The following is a 19605-nucleotide window of genomic DNA, read 5'->3' as shown; positions in this document are numbered from 1 at the left end:
TTCTGCAGCTGTGGAGGAGAGGGATGGACGGAGACGGGCAATGTTTTTGAGGTGGAAGAAGGCTGTCTTTGTGATGTGTTTGATGTGTTTGTCGAAGGAGAGGGTTTGATCAAAGATGATTCCAAGATTCCGGATGTGAGGGGAGGTGGATACTGGGAGACCATCAATATTGAGGATGAAGTTTTGGGTGGATTTGGTGAGCGTTTTTGGACCAATGATGATGATTTCAGATTTGTTGAAGTTGAGTTTGAGGAAATTTGATTGAAGCCAAGATTTTATTTCAGTGATGCAGTTTGTCAGTGTAGAGTGTGTGGTGGTGGAGATTGACTTGGTGGAGATGAGGAGCTGGATATCATCGGCGAAGCAGTGGAAGTTGAGACCATGACGGCGGATTAATTGACCAAGGGGGAACAGGTAGAGGATGAAGAGGAGGGGGCCAAGGACTGAGCCTTGGGGGACACCTTGGGGGAGGGGAGCGGTGGGGGATGTTAATTGTTAGTCTGTGATACTTTTTTCTAAATCATCTGGTGTTCCCACATGGATACAGTGTATAGTTGGTTGAGCTACTGCCTCACAGTTCCAAGAAACCAGGTTCTATCCTGACCTCGTGATACAGTTTACATATTTTTTCTGTGACCATATGTGTTTCCATTGCTCTGGTTTGATCCCACATCCCAAAGATTTATCATCTGGTCAATGAAATAGCCTCAGCAAATTATCCCCAGTGTAAGTGGATGGCAGTAATATCAGAGTGGAATTGATCAAGTTCAAGAGTAAGAACCAAAGAATTTCAGGTGATGTTTTACAAAAAAAGACACAATGTGCTGGGATACCTCAGCATCTCTGGAGAACATGTGACGTTTCAGGTCGAGACCCTTTTTCAGGCTGATTTTGTTACGTGCTCTCCAGTTGGAAAAAAAGATTATACTTAATTAAAGAAGCCATCCACAATGTACAGGAACAGGATAAAGGGTATAACATATAGTGCAAGATAAAGTCCATCAAAGTCCAATTAAAGATCGTTCAAAGGTCTCCAATGAGGTAGATGGAAGGTCACGGCTTCTCTCTAGCTGGTGAGATGATGGTTCATTTACCTGATAACAGTTGGGAAGAAAATGACCCTGAATCTGGAGGTATGCATTTTCAAACTTCTGTACCTCTTGCCTGATGGGAGTGGGGAGAAAAGGGAGTGGCTGGGATGAGACTGGTCCTTGATTATGCTGATGGCCTTGCTGTGACAGCATGAAGTGTAGATGGAATCAATGGAAGCTACCTGATCCGTTGAGTTACTCCAGCACTTGTGTCTATCATCATATCATATCATATCATATATATACAGCCGGAAACAGGCCTTTTCGGCCCACCAAGTCCGTGCCGCCCAGCGATCCCCGTACATTAACACTATCCTACACCCACTAGGGACAATTTTTTACATTTACCCAGCTAATTAACCTACATACCTGTACGTCTTTGGAGTGTGGGAGGAAACCGAAGATCTCGGAGAAAACCCACGCAGGTCACGGGGAGAACGATTGCCACATTGGGATACTTTGACAGCAAAGCATGATGAGACAGTCTGCATAACATTGTTGTCCATGCAGACAATACAGAATTGGATTGGTACAACATCAGCACAATGCGTGGCAAGGCGGGAAGCTGCAATACAATATTACCATCGCTACCGATACATGCAATGGCTTCTTTGAAACAGATCCTGAGCACCTTGAAGTAATCAGATCTGATGGTAAAGGGGACAGAAGATCAGTCAGGCCAGTTGCTGAAAACTATGGTCTTGCTCGACTAGTATTTTACTCTGGCTTCTGATAACAACTCAAACTGGTGGCAGATGCTGATCAATCTGCAAATTGACTGTGGAATGGAGTAGAAGATGGCAATAGCCCATATACAGGGAGATTTTGATCTGCCCTCCCACTGCCTGGCATTGTCACCCCTCTTATGCTTTCACCCCACCTGAAAGATTCATTAAACATTTCTGCACAGCTCACAAACAAGACAGGGGAGAGTTGTCAACCCTGCCTGGCTCCAGACCTGATGGGGAAGCTATCCACTTCCTACCATTGTATTAGACTGCACCACATATATCGATGTAGAGCTGTTGGATCCCGATTACTTCCAAAAAATCAATTTTGGAAAGCACATCCATCATGTACTTGTGTGATAATCAGTATTCTGAGAGCTGATGACAAACCATTAACTATTTCACTGTCCTCCTGGTTAATTTTACTGTCTGTATGCCTCATTGTCAACTTCCCCTCAGCCAACAATGAACCATTCTACATTTTCTTGCTTTGATCTGTCACTTTCACACCTTGCCCATTCCCCTCACTCTCTGCCTGAATAAAGTTCTCGACCCAAATCGTCACCCATTCTTTCTCTCCTGAGGTGCTGCCTGTCCCGTTGAGTTGCTCCAGCATTTTTTGACTATCTTGGATGTAAACCAGCATCTGCAGTTCCTTCCTACAATAGATATTTGGACCATTCAGAATCATCCTCATCCCTTGATGAAACCAGTTCTTTAAAACAACCTATTTTCAGCTAGACCGTTATCAGTGGAAACGTTCTGGAGACAGAGAGAATAATTCAGAAATGAAATGCATTAAAAATTTTAATCATACTCTGGGCAGCCCAGTGGCGCAGCTGGTAGGGGTGCTGCTGCTTCACAACACTAGAGACCCAGCTTCGATCTTGACCTCAAAAGCTGTCTGTGTGGAGTCTGCACGTTCTCCCTGTGAATGTGTGGGTTTCATCCCTATGCTCCAAAGACGAACAGGTCTGTAGGTTAATTAGCCTCTGTAAATTTCTCCGAGTGTGCAGGGACTGGATGTGAAAATGAGAGAACATGCAGATCAATGGTCGGCATGGACTCGGTTGTGTCAAAGGGCCTGTTTCCATGCTGTATCTTTTGATCAGTCAAATCAATTATAACAATATCTTTGTGATGTGAGCAACTTATAAGCATGGATGTGCTTGAGGAAAGGGAGATTAAAATAAAAACTGCAGAAACCTGAAATAAAAGCAGAGAAGATTGGAAAAAGAAAGAGGGCTCGAGCAGCATCTGTGGAAAGAGAAGTGCAATTTGAATTGATGTCCTAATTAATGAATTTTCGAATGAATGAATTGATGCAATTTTTTAATGAAACTATAAGGTTTTTGGCCCGAAATGTTGACCAATTTAGTTTTCTTTCCATAGATGCTTCCTGAGCTGTTGAGTTTCCAGCCTGTTTGTTTCTCCTGCGTCTTAAGAGGAAACTGGATAAAGAAACGGAGGAATAAGGAATGGAAGGGTACATGAGGTATTTAGAGCAAGAGAAGGAGTCAACAGATAGGGGGGGGGAAGCAGGAACGGGGTACTGATTTTACATGATCAGCCATGGTCACATTGAATGGCTCGAGGGGCCGAATGGCCTACTCCTGCACCTATTTTTCTATATTTTCTAAGTTTCAATGGGAGCGTTGACACCAGCTGGATGTTTTCTCAGTTAAACCCTGGTGATAGGGGGTGCTGCACTCTGTATTTCCAGGGCACACGTGTAATCTGTATTTAGACACTGCCTGTTCCACAGCGGACAAACAGCAACTTGCATCGTGACAGTGCTAAGGTCAAGGCATCGTGGGCAGAGATGAACAGAGACAGCTCGTCCCATTGCCTGTGGTCTGAGATGGGCCAGGGGCCAGGGGGTTGCGGGGACCAGGCGGGCGGCAGAGGGGGAGCGGGCCATCGGCAGGCGGCTGTCGCTGGCGGTGGGGGCTCGGAGCCGGCGGCAGTGCCCCGGTCGCGGTGCCTGAGGGCGGTCTGCGTGCTCAACGAGACGGCCAAGCCCCAGAGCACGGAGTGGGGTGCACTACAGTGCCTGGAGCGGGCATGTCGGAGCCAGGACACCGGGCTCACCATCCTCCCCTTCGGCCAGCTGGACTTCGGGGAGACGCCGGTCCTCGACTCCTTTTACCATGCAGGTTGGTGGGGGAAAAGTTGCATTAGCAAAAACAAAAATACAGTGGCTATTAATGCCTTCGCGGCGTTACTAACTTATTTTCACATCGTATCCTTGTAATAAAGCATCCTCGTGAATAACTTAAATATTGGAACGTAATTATTTTTTTAACGTAATTAACTTTTTCACCGTAGAACTGTCAATTTTGTTATATGACTTTTTGATAATTTTTCATTAAGCCTTTCCGTGAGAAATATGGTTGGATTTTCAGTGGATATTGAGATACCTTTAAGAGCCGGTGATTTTGCTTGAAATGCACTGTTTTGTCGGCCACTGCTGTTAATTGTTTGCCATTAAAGCTCTCCACAATTCACATGTGTTACTAAACCGCAATGTGGAGAATAACGTGAAAGAGTCTCGACCTGAAACGTCACCCCATTCCTTCTCTCCAGAGATGCCGTCAGTCCCGCTGAGTTACTCCAGTATTTTATGTCTATCTAACGTGTTAACAGTCACCTTGGCGACCGTTTGAGATATCCCTATGGAGAAACTTACTTTTCCCCAGGGTGGAAAAATCAAAGACTAGAGGGCATGACTTTAAGAGTTGTAGATGTGACCCATTCCCACACACAGACCAGACTTCGAGCACTTTGCGTGGGATTTCAACCACCTCAAGAAGATTACTGCAGGTGAGGCCAGTGGTTCCCATTTGTCTTGGGTGCAGGAAGATGTCCATGGTGGAAGTATTTTGGGAGGCCGCCCACAACCGACCAGTTTAGTTTAGAGAGACAGCATGGAAGCAGGGCCTTCAGCCTCACCAAGTTCATGCACCCACCAATGATCACCCGTTCACATATAGTTCTGTTATCCCTCTTTCTTAGATACATACATATTTGGGGCAATTTTACAGAGGCCAATTAACCTATAAACCCACACATATTTGGAATGTGGGTGGAAACCGGAGAATACTTGTGGTCACAGGGAGAACGTACAAACTCCACGCTGACAGTACCGGTGGTCGGGATCGAACCTGGGTCCCTGGCATTGTGAGGCAGTGGCTCTACCAGCTGAGCCACTGTGCCGCTCCAGTCAGGTTACTAGCTATGCCTGGGAATGGAGAAAGAGGAGGTTGAATGGGGTACATTAAATGGAGTTTACTCCACATCTGGTGACAGTATTATCAGCAGCATATTAGTAACCACATAATCAGCTGAAGACCTGAGAACATGCTTTGCTGCAAGCACTTTGGGTCTGATACTTCTCACCGATGTGCGGTAATCTGGTGTTAGAAGCATATGCTGGTGGGAATAGGGGATGTTGGAGGGAATTTTGAGAATTCAGGGGAGATGAGCTGTTGGGTTATCAGTGTTTAGAGATGAGTCCGGTTACTTATCATGGATTTAAGCCAGAGCTTTTTCCCTGTAATCATGGACACAGATTGGGTTGAGTTAAGGATCTGTGTGTTTCAAAGAGTTGCAGCTTTGAGCAGTGGATCCTGGAGCCACACGCATGGTGGAGAGCACAAGTCAGATGTGCTCCAGAAACATCAGCAATTCTAAAGCTCTCAGATGTGGATAAACTAGAACCAACAGTGTCCACAATATGAACAAGGTGAATGGGGAAACAGTACCCACCGTTCCTCCATCTGGGAAGGTGAATGATATCTCCTTTTACAGAACTGGATGCGATCATGGTGCAGACTGTCACCAGGCTAGATGGAGTCTGAGGTGAACTTGACTGAGGAGGAGTACAGAGTAATTTAGCCATACAGCATAGACGCAGGCCTCTTGACTCTCGGTTTAACCTGTCCATGCCAACCAAGGTACCCCATCTAAGCTAGTCCCATTTGCCCAGGTTTGGCCCATATCACTCAAAACCTTTTGTATCTATGTACCTGTCCAAGCATCTTTTAAATGCTGTGATTTTCATACCTCAACTACCTTCTCTCGCTGTTTGTTCCATATACTCACCACTGTCTGTGTGAGAAAGCTACCCCTCGGGTTGCTATTAATTAGAAGCAGAAACATAGAAAATAGGTGCAGGAGTAGGCCCTTCGAGCCAGTACTGCCATTCAATATGATCATTGCTGATCATCCAAAATCAGTACTCCATTCCTGCTTTTCCCTCGTATCCGTTGATTCCTTTAGCCCTAAGATCTACTGTAAATCTAACGCTCTCTTAAAAACATCCAGTGAATTGGCCTCCACTTCCTTCTGTGGCAGAGAATTCCACAGATTCGCAACTCTCTGGATGAATTTTTTTTTCCTCATCTTGGGTTTATCTTGGTTGGCATGGGAAAGTTGGGCCAAAAGGCCTGTTTCCATGTATGACTCTAAACGTGCCAAAAAATAACCTGATTGATTTTCATTCATTGTGGTAAATTTCAAAAGTCTATTTCGGTCAGAATTTTGGTGCTGGCTTGGGGCTGAATGGCCTCTTCTTGCACCTATATTCTATGTTAATGGTTCTATCAACGTATCTGTTTCTGAGGTTTAAAACAGCACGAGCCACAGAAATGTTTTCCAATTTAAAAGATAATTAAATTATGCTTGAGGTCTGTTTTACATTCGGACACTGGGAACCATCATTTTGGTATTTTTCAATGCATGAAGGCAGGGAGTACAGGAGACTGGGGTGATTGTACAGAGGTATATAACATCATGAGGGGAGTAGATGAGGTGAATACACCGTCTTTTACCTACATTAGGGGAATCAAGAACAAGAGGACATTAGTTTAAGCCTTGAGCATCAATCAATTTGTTTGAGATATCACTTATCTGTAATGATCGGTTGCTCTCTTGGAGATGAGGATTAGTATGTTATTCATTGAAGTGGTTAAAGGAAAGGTCAGGTGTGAACGGCGTGTTGGGTTATTACTTGAGTTATTCCTGTAGTGGATCAGCAACTGTACATGGAAACATATTAATAGAACTGTTAGAATAAATATACTCATCTCATTTTGCAGTTTGGCCAGTCCTGATGATGACAAGCACAATGTTAAAGATGTAAACAGGATCCAATGCATAAGAAGTGATCTTCATGAATAAAGTGTGTGCTCAATATTGAGAATTTATCTTCCTAGGCTAAATCTGAGTTGTGTTTTAGCTGCCACTTGATCCACTTCCATAAGGATGTCAGGGTGTACTACAAGGATGGTAAATGGCAATTACAAATCCTCCACCAATATTCATCAAAAAAGTGAAATTACAGGCAATCATGCAGACCCTCACTCTACAATGTCAAGGATTTAATGGTGTGACCTTTCAAAAGCTGACCAAATGTTAAACTCCTGCACGTTGCTGTGTAGAGTTGCACTTTGCATCTTTGAGAGTCATTAAGACTCTTAGTTCAGTTTAGAGATCCAGCATGGAAATGGGCCCTTTGATCCATTATGTCCATACCGACCATCGATCACCTGTTCACATTGTTCGATGTTATCCCGCTTTCTCGTCCACGCCCTACACATTCAGGGCAATCTTTTGTTTTATACAGGCCAATGAACCTACAAAACCCACATGCCTTTGGCATGACGGAGGAAATCAGGGCAGAGGAACCCCAAACGGTCACAGATAGAATGTATAAATTCCACACAGACAGCGCCCAAGGTCAGGAACGGACCCGGGTCTCTGGCGCTGTGAGGTAGCAGCTCTACCAGCTACGCCACTGTTCTGAGAGATCACCTGGGGAAGTTACCTTCAGGAGCCAGGGGCATGGATCAATTACACACCTTATACCTGTTCTTGAGGTTAGCCAATATGTTCCCATTTAACCCCCTCCACTAAATTATTCTACCAGGAAAACAGTTTTTGGGCATCTAATTAGCTGAATCACTTTTCACTTACATAGACCAGCTGGATCAGTTCAATCTATTAAACTCAAGACATGCTTATCCAACTTGCTTGTAATGTAACCCTTAAAGCCCTGTATCATTTTGGTGCATCTGACTGAAGCTGGCATAACTTACCTGAAGTTTGCCGCTTATTTATTTACTTACTGCGGTAATTGCAAATAATATCTTGCGTCAAACTTTATTAATCTGGCTCTTTTGGAATTGCAGGGACAACAGAGTTGCATTTCAGCTTTGGGTACGATCATTACATTGGCCCATTACATTAGGTGGCATGGTGGGGCAACGGTAGAGTTGCTGCCTTTCAGCGCCAGAGACCGGCTCAGGCCTGAGTACGGGTGCTATCTGTACAGAATTTGTATGTTCTCCTCATGACCGTGTGAGTTTTCACCGGGTGCTTTCCTTCCACATTCCAAAGACGTACAGGTTTGCAGGTTAATTGGCTTTGGTAAAAATTGTAAAGTACCCCCAGTGTGTAGGAGAGTGTTAGTGTACGGGGATTGCTGGTCAGTGCGGACTCGCTGGGCCAAAGGGTTTTTTCCCACATTGTATCTCTAAACTAAACTAAACTAAAATGCACTTGAAATTGCATTGGCTAAGGTAGGCTGCAAGTTTTCCCCAGGAGGATCTGCAGAATGCCTTGTACCATTGCTTTGTAATGAATTTAAGGAAAAGTATGCAGAGTTGGGACAAGGGGTTGATTCTCTACTTGCCTGGTAAATCAAGACTCCTTCAACCATAACTCGGGTGAAGAGTGGGGAAGTTTACTTCAAGGAGTCACTGTGTTAAATTGGATAGCCCCAAAAATAAAAAAGGGCATAGAGATATTAATATGCCTGACTGTTGCTTTTGATGCAAGCAAAGTGCCAACTTTTCTCTGCCATTGTGCCAAGAGTAGTAAATGGGACAGTGCAGGCGAACATTGACCTTAATCGCTAAAAGTGTTAAAAGTACTGCAATCATTTCTCTTCGCATATTCCAATAATATTCATTTCTTACAAAGTCCTGTAGCAGTGTTTTTAATTCAGCTGTATTTGGATTTATTGGCAACAGTGAGATATCTTGTCATTGCTTACAAAGATCTTTAAATAAATCTATGCTGAACCGATCACTGCCTCACTGCCGCAATGTGAAACACTGTGACAATAAATGAACAATAAATGTTTACTTATGTGGAATTTTCAAAAACATACATTCAGCTATTACAAAAATGTGTCTGTGAATGAGTACAAGTCAGCAGAATCTCATAATCGTGCCACCAGGGTGTGGCCAGTGTGTTCGGCAGAGCAAGTTAGGCTGGTTCAACCTTATACAAATGTAAAATGAGAATACAAAATGAAGGACACGATGGCATTTAATTTCCTGATCCAGAACCTTTCGATATTGGAAAACATCCACATTGCTGTTATCTCTTGCACTATCCGTTGACTCTTTGTGTTAAAGGTCTCCACAATACGTTGAATGAGAAATAAAACCTGACTGATGCTTCACATTTCCGTCTTTCAACTCTTTGAACTTTTGACTCGGTTCTTGATAAGGGGTTTCACTTTTTTTTAACAAGCTGATGTTCAATTATTTCCAGCATCTTGCATGTTTTCCTTTCCTCTTTTGTAATCTACTGACATTAGTAAATTTTCATAACAAGAGGTGGAATTTTTGAAAATAAAGATCTTCGAAAAATGATGACCAATATAGGTTCAATTTACATTTTTTTCTTTTAATGCTCTGGGATGGAAATTGTTATGTGCAAGAGATTTCTTAATTGTAAGTTTTGGTACTTTCTCCATTGCCATTTTTAAAAACATAAATGTACAACGACCAACCAATGTTACTTGATTTTGCTGGTGTTTATTTTTTCTTCTCTATTCTTCAAACTGAAACAATGCACAGTTCTCATTTAACAAACTTGCTATTTATGATCTCATAACCTGTAATCGTTTCACCTGTTTTTGTTTTTAAATAATCTATTTTCCCTTTACCTCTCTCTTTTCCTTTAATATGTTTTGCTATGCAAATTGTTTATGTCATATTTCTTCAAGTAACTCTTAATTTCCTCTGACTGTAACTCAGTTCGCTGGATTTCCCTTGGACTTTCATCTCACTGTTGCCAAATATTGCTTAACCATACATGGAGCCTTTGTCTTTCAAGGATAAGTACTGATTTTGTATCGGTCCTTAAACCTATTTTGAATAATGTTCACTCCGAGGTCAAATCCCTCTTCAAAGTCACACTCCCCAAAGGATTGTCCACAGGAGTGAAAAGAAATTCATGTTCTGAGAGCCAGCTGCATTTGTATCCATAAGTGCCTTGTTCCTTCCTTTCCAAAAGGCACAGACCTCCTCCCTTAAGGTCAAAAACATTTCCCTTCTCATGGTTAAATGTTACTGTTGTTCCTCTTTCCAAAGTCAAGCCATTTCCAAGAAATGTTATTTATGCTGACTGCCTATGGTAAATACTTTAAGAAAAAAAAACAGCAACAAAAAATCAGTTGCAGTTGAGTTCATGAGAAATTAAGGCTTTCTCATGTGCATGCTATCCCAAGAGAGATGATGACTAAGAATAATTTAATATGTCCAGAGCCTCAGTTTGCCTAGTGCCGTCTTGGCATTGGCTTGTGCTGGTATGGAGATCGCCAATAGGATGTTGGAGGTGTATTCACTTGGTAGATTAAAGGGATGGTATTTTATAATCGGGTATTCCTGGTAAGGGTGATAGAATTGAGTGAGTTAAGAGCGTCACAACAATGCATCATTGATAAATTTCGCTCCTGGGATAAATAAAGTTCGATCGTATTTTTACCAATGCCAATTAACCTACAAACCTGTATGTCTTTGGAATGTGGGGAGATTTCCACCCAGAGAAAACCCACGGGGAGAGTTCTGTACAGATTCTGTACAGACAGCCCCTGTAGTCAGGATCGAACTTGGGTCTCTGACGCTGTAAGCCAGCAACTCTACCATTGCACCTCTGTGCTTCCCTAAATGGAGAAACCAGCGGGTTGTGTAGAAGGGTCAGATGACTCAAGCGTGAATCATGTTTTGTTGAAACAAAGAACGCAGCAGTCCCTGACTTCCCTTTGAAGCTGTTGCTTTGCTCTGAAATCTTCACGTTTGTTTCCAAGTGATTGCAAGGCAGGAGTATGCGGGCCAGTGCTTCTGATGTTGGTTTTTGTATGCCTGGGTTTGATTCCTTGCGGAGGTGATTGCGTTTTTTTACAGGGTTGGAAAATGGGCAGTTTTGGACCAGTCCCCTGTTATGGCACCACTGCCAGGTATTGGAAATCAAATGGGACGTTTGATGGGCGTCTCATCCACTCTGACCCCTTTGTGTGCAAATTGTATCTTTATATGAGGAAATGTGCCACAAGCTGTTGGCATGGGTCAGACCCGAAAGAAGTTTGGATGGTTCCGGATGCGCCTGAAACACGAATAAAGTAGTCTCCTCTCCAGGAATTAGGAACTTGTCATTTGAGAATTATTCTCTGCTGTTTGTGTCTGTTCAGCAATTCTACTTTGTATCCTATTCCACTAACAAGGAAAGACATTAGGAAAGACATTAGAAATACAGTGGGGATCGTGGCTGCATTGGTGATAATTTTCCAAAGCTCCCTGGAGTCAGAAAGGGTCCCGGTGGATTGGAAAATGGCTAATGTAACACCTATGTTTAAAAAGGGAAGTAGACAGAAGGCTGGTAATTATAGACCGGTTAGTCTAACATCTGTGGTGGGTAAAATGTTGGAGACAATAGACAATAGACAATAGGTGCAGGAGTAGGCCATTCAGCCCTTCGAGCCAGCACCGCCATTCAATGCGATCATGGCTGATCACTCTCAATCAGTACCCCGTTCCTGCCTTCTCCCCATACCCCCTCACTCCGCTATCCTTAAGAGCTCTATCCAGCTCTCTCTTGAAAGCATCCAACGAACTGGCCTCCACTGCCTTCTGAGGCAGAGAATTCCACACCTTCACCACTCTCTGACTGAAAAAGTTCTTCCTCATCTCCGTTCTAAATGGCCTACCCCTTATTCTTAAACTGTGGCCCCTTGTTCTGGACTCCCCCAACATTGGGAACATGTTTCCTGCCTCTAATGTGTCCAATCCCCTAATTATCTTATACGTTTCAATAAGATCCCCCCTCATCCTTCTAAATTCCAGTGTATACAAGCCTAATTGCTCCAGCCTTTCAACATACGACAGTCCCGCCATTCCGGGAATCAACCTAGTGAACCTACGCTGCACGCCCTCAATAGCAAGAATATCCTTCCTCAAATTTGGAGACCAAAACTGCACACAGTACTCCAGGTGCGGTCTCACCAGGGCCCGGTACAACTGTAGAAGGACCTCTTTGCTCCTATACTCAACTCCTCTTGTTACGAAGGCCAACATTCCATTGGCTTTCTTCACTGCCTGCTGTACCTGCATGCTTCCTTTCAGTGACTGATGCACTAGGACACCCAGATCTCGTTGAACATCCCCTCTTCCTAACTTGACACCATTCAGATAATAATCTGCCTTTCTATTCTTACTTCCAAAGTGAATAACCTCACACTTATCTACATTAAACTGCATCTGCCATGTATCCGCCCACTCACACAACCTGTCCAAGTCACCCTGCAGCCTTATTGCATCTTCCTCACAATTCACACTAACCCCCCAGCTTAGTATCATCTGCAAATTTGCTAATGGTACTTTTAATCCCTTCATCTGTCATTAATTAAAGAAATACTGACGGGGTATTTGGATAAACATAACTTAATTGGACAGAGTCAGCATGGTTTTACGAAGGGGAAGTCATGTTTGACTAACTTGCTTGAATTCTTTGAGGAAGTAACATCTCGGGTGGATAAAGGGGAACCGGTGGATGTGGTATACTTGGACTTCCAAAAGGCTTTTGATAAGGTGCCACATAAAAGACTATTACTTAAGATAAAAAATCATGGGATTGGGGGTAATATATTAGCATGGGTAGAAGATTGGCTTTCAAACAGGAAGCAGAGAGTTGGGTTAAATGGATCATACTCGGGATGGCAATCGGTGACTAGTGGGGTTCCGCAGGGGTCAGTGCTGGGACCCCAGCTGTTTACAATTTATATAAATGACTTAGAGGAGGGGACCAAGTGTAATATATCCAAGTTCGCAGATGACACAAAAATGGGAGGTAAAGCAGGGAGTGAGGAGGATAGAAAAAGCCTGCAAAAGGATGTAGATAAGCTAGGAGAGTGGGCAGCGACTTGGCAGATGAAATTTAATACTGATAAATGTGAAGTTATGCATTTTGGAAAAAAAAATCATAAAGAAAGTTATTTTCTAAATGGGGAGGAGCTGCGTGGTAATACAACACAAAGGGACCTGGGGGTACTAGTACAGGAATCACAAAAAGTTAATATGCAGGTGCAGCAAGTGATTAGGAAGGCCAATGGAGTCTTAGCCTTTATTGCCAGGGGGATAGAGTATAAAAGTAGGGAGGTGTTGCTGCAGCTGTATACAGTATTGGTAAGACCGCATTTGGAATACTGTGTGCAGTTTTGGTGTCCATATTTAAGAAAGGATGTACTTGCTCTGGAGGCAGTGCAGAGAAGGTTTACACGGTTAATTCCAGGGATGAGGGGGTCGACATATGAGGAAAGGTTAAGTAGGTTGGGACTTTTCTCATTGGAGTTCAGAAGAATGAGAGGCGATCTTATTGAAACGTATAAGATCGTGAGGGGCCTTGATCGGGTGGATGCGCTAAAGATGTTTTCGATGATCAGGGAGACCAGAACTAGGGAGCATAGTTTTAGAATAAGAGGGGGCTCTTTTAAAACTGAGATGAGGAGAAACTTCTTCACTCAGAGGGTGGTTAGTCTGTGGAATTCGCTGCCTCAGGGAGCTGTGGATGCAGGAACGTTAAATACATTTAAAACGGAAATAGATTGTTTTTTAATAGACAAGGGAATTAGGGGTTACGGGGAGCGGGCAGGGAAGTGGACATGAGCTATGGTTAGTATAGTAAGACCTGAGTAATCTCCTGGACAAGTTTCGATCGCCTAGCTTGGGGTCGGAGAGGAATTTCCCGGATTTTTTTCCCAAATTGGCCTGGGTTTTTATCCGTTTTTTCGCCTCTCCCAAGAGATCACACAGTGGGAAGAAGGGCGATAGTGGGAAGGGGGTTGGGGTAGGATCAGCCATGGTCGTATTGAATGGCGGAGCGGGCTCGAGGGGCCGGTTGGCCTACTCCTGCTCCTATTTTCTTGTGTTCTTGTGTGCTGGAGTAACTCAGCAGATCAGGCAGCATTTTTGGAGAACATGGATAGGTGACTCTTTGGGTCGGGACCCTTCTTTAGACTGACTCTGAAATGATCCAGAACATCACCTATCCATGTTCCACAGAGATGCTGCCTGACCTGCTGAGTTACTCCTGCTTTTTTGTAACCCAGCACCTTCAGATCTTGTTTCCTCTAACAGGGAAGTAGATCTTGCGATATTGCGATCTCATAAAGAGGCCATCCAGCACCTTGAGATTGTGATGATACATTGCTTCAGTCCACTTTGCTCTATTGTCCCTCACTTCATTTAACCGTTGGAAGTGCTCTGCCTTAATTGAGGGATATATGTTCCTGAAATGCAGTCCATTCTAAATGTCATAACTGAAGTTGGCCTGAAGCTTCAGTGAGTGGCTGTGTGAAATCCTGCAGATTGAATGTGTACTGTGCTGGAGTGAAAGCATAGAGATTCAGTGAAAAAGCTACCAGAAGACATAGGAAAATCTTAATAAATGTGGAATTATTTGTCTGGCAAATCTTTGAGCTAAAGACAGACACAAAAAAGCTAGAGTAACTCAATGGGCCAGGCAGCATCCCTGGTAAAGAGAATAGCTGACGTTTCTGATCAAGACCCATCTTCAGACTGAGAGTCAGAGGAAAGGGGAACAGTAGATATAAACAGTACTTAGGACAAATGAATGGAAGATGTGCAAAAAGCAATAATAGTCAAGGACACGTGGAGAGCCAAATTTTATGCAATTTGGCACGACGCAGGAATGCAACAAACAAAGGCCTATTTCCGCTGTAAGCCAATCCCAAAGCCGTTCTTTATTGGTCTTGCATGGAGAGAGATTTTGTCTATCGTGATCACTTTGCATGTTCACATTTGAAACATTTCGGTCAGTTTAGAGTACTTCTGCCTCTTTTGGAATAATTGCACGGGCTCCCAGTACATCTCAGAATCAGTGTAAGAAGCTCACTCTGCATGTCAATGAGTCCAACCCTTGAGATTTTAGTGGTATTGGTCTGTGGGTCTTTTGTGTTAACTCTAGATTTAGGTTGCATCTGTACCGTGACTAAATTGCCAAAGCACAACATGACCATCACAGCAGCACTACTACTCTGGCTTAGGAGTGTGATTATTGGTTACAGTATCATTCAGAGAATGAAGAGGGTTGTGTAAGGATAAAGGACATGCGGTTTGGGAAGACAAATTCTATTAGAACATGTAAAGTAAATGGGAGGGATCTTTGGAGTATTAATGTACAGAGGGACCTTGCTGTGCAAAACCATAGCTCAATGAAAGTGATGATACAGGTGAATAGATAAGTTAAGAAGGCATTTGGCCATGCCATTGTGAGGATTGGGATGTAATGTTGCAGCCGTCCGAAACATTGGTCAGATTGGAGTTGGAGTATTGCGTACAGTTCTGATTGCCTCGCTGCAGGAAGGATGTGGTGGCAATAAAGAGAAGAGATTCACCAGAATGTTACCTGAAATGGAGAGTTGTAGTAATAAGGAGAGATTGGATAGATCGTATTTATTATTGGAACATAGGAGCCTGAGGGGTGATCTTATAGAGGTTTATAAAATTATGAGGTGTGTATTTAGGATAGAATCTTTAGCCTGGGGCAGAGAGTCTCGAGTCTGTTTATTAAAAGGCAGAGGTTTAAGGTGAGATGGGAGAAATTTAAAGCAGATTGGAGAAGTATATTTTTCACATTGACAGTAATGGTTAAATGGAAGGAGCTGCCAGAGGAGATGGTGCAGGTAGATAGAATTACAATATTTAGAAGGTATTTGGACAAGTACTTGGATAGGAAAGGCATAAGGGATATGGGTGCAATGCATGCATCAGGGGTTGGCATTATTAGGCAACACTGTTGGCAGGGACAATTTGGGCCAAAAATGTCTGAATTAGTGCTGTATGTTTCTCTCAGACCCTGGGTTTGAATCTTGAATGAAGCTCTTGGCTTTCTCTGCCTGAGTCAGATTAGCCATTTTAAGAAATAACCCCCCCCCCCCCCACCACCACTCCCCATCTCTCTCCTTCACATCCCAATTTCCACACATTTCTCCCACCACTCTAGTCACCTGCTATTTCCCTTCCTCTGCCCTATCCCAAAATCTTGTGTTTCCCTTTGATCTGTCCCCTTCCACCCACATCCTTCATTCAAGCTTTACATTTCACTCCTCCTCCTCTTTCCTTATCTGTCATCCTTTTGTCTCCTTCTCCTGGACAGAGTGGATGTGGAGAGGTTGTTTCCACTAGTGGGAGGGTCTAGGAACAGAGGGCACAGCCTCAGAATAAAAGGACGTACCTTTAGAAAGAAGATAAGGAGGGATTTCTTTATTCAGAGGGTGGTGAATCTGTGGAATTCATTGCCATAGACAGTTATGGAGGTCAAGCCATTGGGTATTTTTAAGGCGGAGATTGACACATTCTCGATTAGTAAAGGTATCAAGGGTTATAGGGAGAAGGCAGGAGAATGGGGTTGAGAGGGAAAGAAAGATTAGCTATCATTGAATGGTGGAGTAGACTCGATGGACTGAGTGGCCTAATTCTGCTCCTATGACGTATGAATGTCTGAACTTATTGAACTGTCAGCCAGAATTTCTTTTACAGACATTGCGGTGGTGGACATGAGTGATGTTTTCAGACAACCGACACTCTTCTATCATCTGGGCATACGAGAGAGCTTCGATATGACAAACAACATCATTCTCTACCACAACACTGACCTGAAAGGTGCCCAGTCACTTAAGGTTAGTTAATTCACAGTTACTGTTGCAATCTGTTACTTTCACCAAGATGTAGTAAAAAATGTCAGCTGACAGTCCCTGGAGATTATGCCTTCATGTGCTACTTCAAATTAACTGCTTCTCATGGAGTTGTTTCTGCTTTGGGAATTCCACTTCAAAGTACAGGGTTGTATGGAGAGTAAGGATTTGGACTTTGAGACAGCTGGAATGTTGCCACTGGCCATTGCACTAACTGCATGCAAGGCTGCAATCTGTGAGGTGAAATTGTCACCCGTAACTTGGGACCACACATTTATCATTCACTCTCTGCTCAATGTAGTGTGGTGGTATGTATGTGCCTCCAGTTACAGGAATCGGGTGGAAAACTCCGCAGGTCAGTGGAAAGAGAAACAGAGCTCATGTTTCGGGTCAGAGACTGTGCACCAGAACTGGGAAAGACGATTTTCTTTAAATTGAACTGCCTTCAGAAATAGTCCTATTAAGTGTGGCACAGTGGTGCAGCTGGTAGAGCTGCTGCCTAACAGCACCAGACATCGAGGTTTGATCCTAACCTCTGATGCTATTTGCAGAGAGTTTGCACTTTCTTGTTGTGACTGTGTAGGTTTCCTCTGGGTGCTCAGTTTCCTCCCACTTCCCATAGCCCTGTGGGTTTATAGGCTAATTGGCCACTGTAAATGGCCCCCAACGTAAAGATAGTGGATAGGAAAGTGTGATGACGTAGAATGAAGGAAAATGGGTAATCAATGCTTAGTATAGACCTGGTGAGCCAAAGGGCCTATTTCCTTGCTGTATCTTTTTTGTTAAATTGACTTGATCTCGCTTCATTACAGATGATCCTTTTAGTCTCATCCATTTCTCCTGCCACATTCTCCATGACTTTAAAATGACCTTGTTTTGAATCTTTTTTTTTCCAGTTCTGGTGCCTGACCTGAAACATGAACTCTGTTTCACTTTTCACTGACATGCTGAGTGTCTCAGCCAGTTTGTGTTTTTATTTTCTCTCTGAGGGGGAGCTTTGATCGCTGGCTGTGGGAGCTTCGATCACCCCGACTGCGGGAGAAAATGAGGGAAGAAGATCAGACTTTATTGCCTTCCATCACAGTGAGGAATGTGGGGAATCCTCTGTGGTGGATGTTAATGTTAACTTTTATGCAGTTGTGTGTCTTGTTGCTTTTTTTAGTATGGCTGTACGGTAATACGAAATTCACTGTACCTTCGTGGTATGCGTGACAATAAAGACCTTTGAAACCTTTAAATTGCCCTGTGTAAAGATTTCTTGAAACTCCATTGTGGGCTATATCTGTCACTCACAATGCACCTAAAACCCCTTAAAGTGGCCCTCAAAGCAAGGTATTTTGAGTTTTGTGAAAGAAGGAACTGCAGATGCTGGCTTTTATCGAGGTTTTGAGTCGGAACCCTTCTTCAGACTGAGTCGATTGAGAATATTGTGAATTTTTTATGTGTTGACTTTAATGTATATTTTCTTCCTTAGGCTATTGGTGGCAGTTGTCACTTTATCCCCTACGTGACAACCACAAATGATGACTTCCTGTGCTGTGAAAATGATGTTCAACGAGGAGCCTCTGAGTACTTGCAGCCAAACTGGGACAACCTTCTGGGACCCTTCTGCCAGCCATTAGTGGAGAAACTGAGCAGTCTTCTGAAAGATATTGACGTTACCACAAGGTAGCTATTTGCAAATGACGAGAGATGCTCAATGGAAATGAATGATTTGGCAACTGAAGGTCTTGTTGAGGCAGCACAGTGGCGCAGCCGGTAGAGCTTCTGTCTCTCAGCGCCAGCGACCCAAGTTCGATCCTATCCTTGAGTGCTGTCTGTGTGGAGTTTGCATGTTCTTCCTGTGACCACATAGGTTTCTTCTGGGTGCTCCCTTTTCTTCCCACGTCCCAAAGACATGCGAGTTTGTAGGTTAATTGGTCTCTGCAAATTGCCCCCAGTGTGTAGGGAATTAGGGAACGGTTGCAAAGTAGAAGTAGTGTGAATGGGTAATCGATGGTCGGTGTGGACTCAGTGGGCTGAAGGACCTGTTTCCATGCTACATCTTTCAATCAATCAGTTTAGTGTAAATTCCCAGTGTTTTTATTATTATGACAATGTTGGTCTAAACTAAAAAAAAAAACACCTAATAAAGTCTGATTTGAAGTAAATCTCAGTTTGCTTTGCTGACAATGGATATTCATAAAGATTTCATAAAGAGCATATGAGTGTTTTGGTCTTAAAGTGGCTGGAGGTTGGATTTGCATTTTAGAATTTTGTGTGATGTTTCTTGAAAGGATGAAAGGGGATCTTATAGAGACGTATAAAATTATAAAAGGACTGGACAAGCCAGATGCAGGAAAAATGTTCCGAATGTTGGGGGAGTCCAGAACCAGGGGCCACAGTCTAAGAATAAAGGGGAGGCCATTTAAAACTGAGGTGAGAAGAAACTTTTTCACCCAGAGAGTTGTGAATTTGTGGACTTCTCTGCCACAGAAGGCAGTGGAGGCCAATTCACTGGATGAATTTAAAAGAGAGTTAGATAGAGCTCGAGGGGCTAGTGGAATCGAGGGATATGGGGAGAAGGCAGGCACAGGTTACTGATTGTGGATGATCAGCCAAGATCACAACGAATGGCGGTGCTGGCTCGAAGGGCCAAATGGCTTCCTCCTGCACCTATTTTCTATGTTTCTCAAAATATTGCTCAGCTTCAACATTGACAGTTCTCTGATCCACACATAACGTATCATCACACAAATCATTCTTTCTTTGCACTTACTCATTTAAACGAGACTTTAGAGAT

The 19605-nt window shown here is 43.3% G+C and overlaps 1 protein-coding gene across 1 annotated transcript in view; it reads left to right on the top strand.

Annotated features, from left to right (window-relative positions):
• The first annotated feature begins 3641 nt into the window (after positions 1 to 3641).
• The window catches only part of map3k15 (mitogen-activated protein kinase kinase kinase 15), an 87839-nt gene continuing 71875 nt past the window's right edge, over positions 3642 to 19605 (top strand). Inside the window, exons 1-3 of the mRNA XM_078408742.1 lie at positions 3642 to 3975; positions 16669 to 16808; positions 18298 to 18491. Of these exons, the coding sequence (XP_078264868.1) occupies positions 3642 to 3975; positions 16669 to 16808; positions 18298 to 18491 (668 nt within the window). The remainder of the gene's footprint in view (positions 3976 to 16668; positions 16809 to 18297; positions 18492 to 19605) is intronic.

The sequence above is a fragment of the Rhinoraja longicauda genome, chromosome 12 (assembly GCF_053455715.1).
Source record: "Rhinoraja longicauda isolate Sanriku21f chromosome 12, sRhiLon1.1, whole genome shotgun sequence".
NCBI lineage: Eukaryota > Metazoa > Chordata > Chondrichthyes > Rajiformes > Arhynchobatidae > Rhinoraja > Rhinoraja longicauda.
The sequence above is the reverse complement of the archived record's forward strand: the minus strand, read 5'-3'. Positions and strand labels throughout refer to the sequence as shown.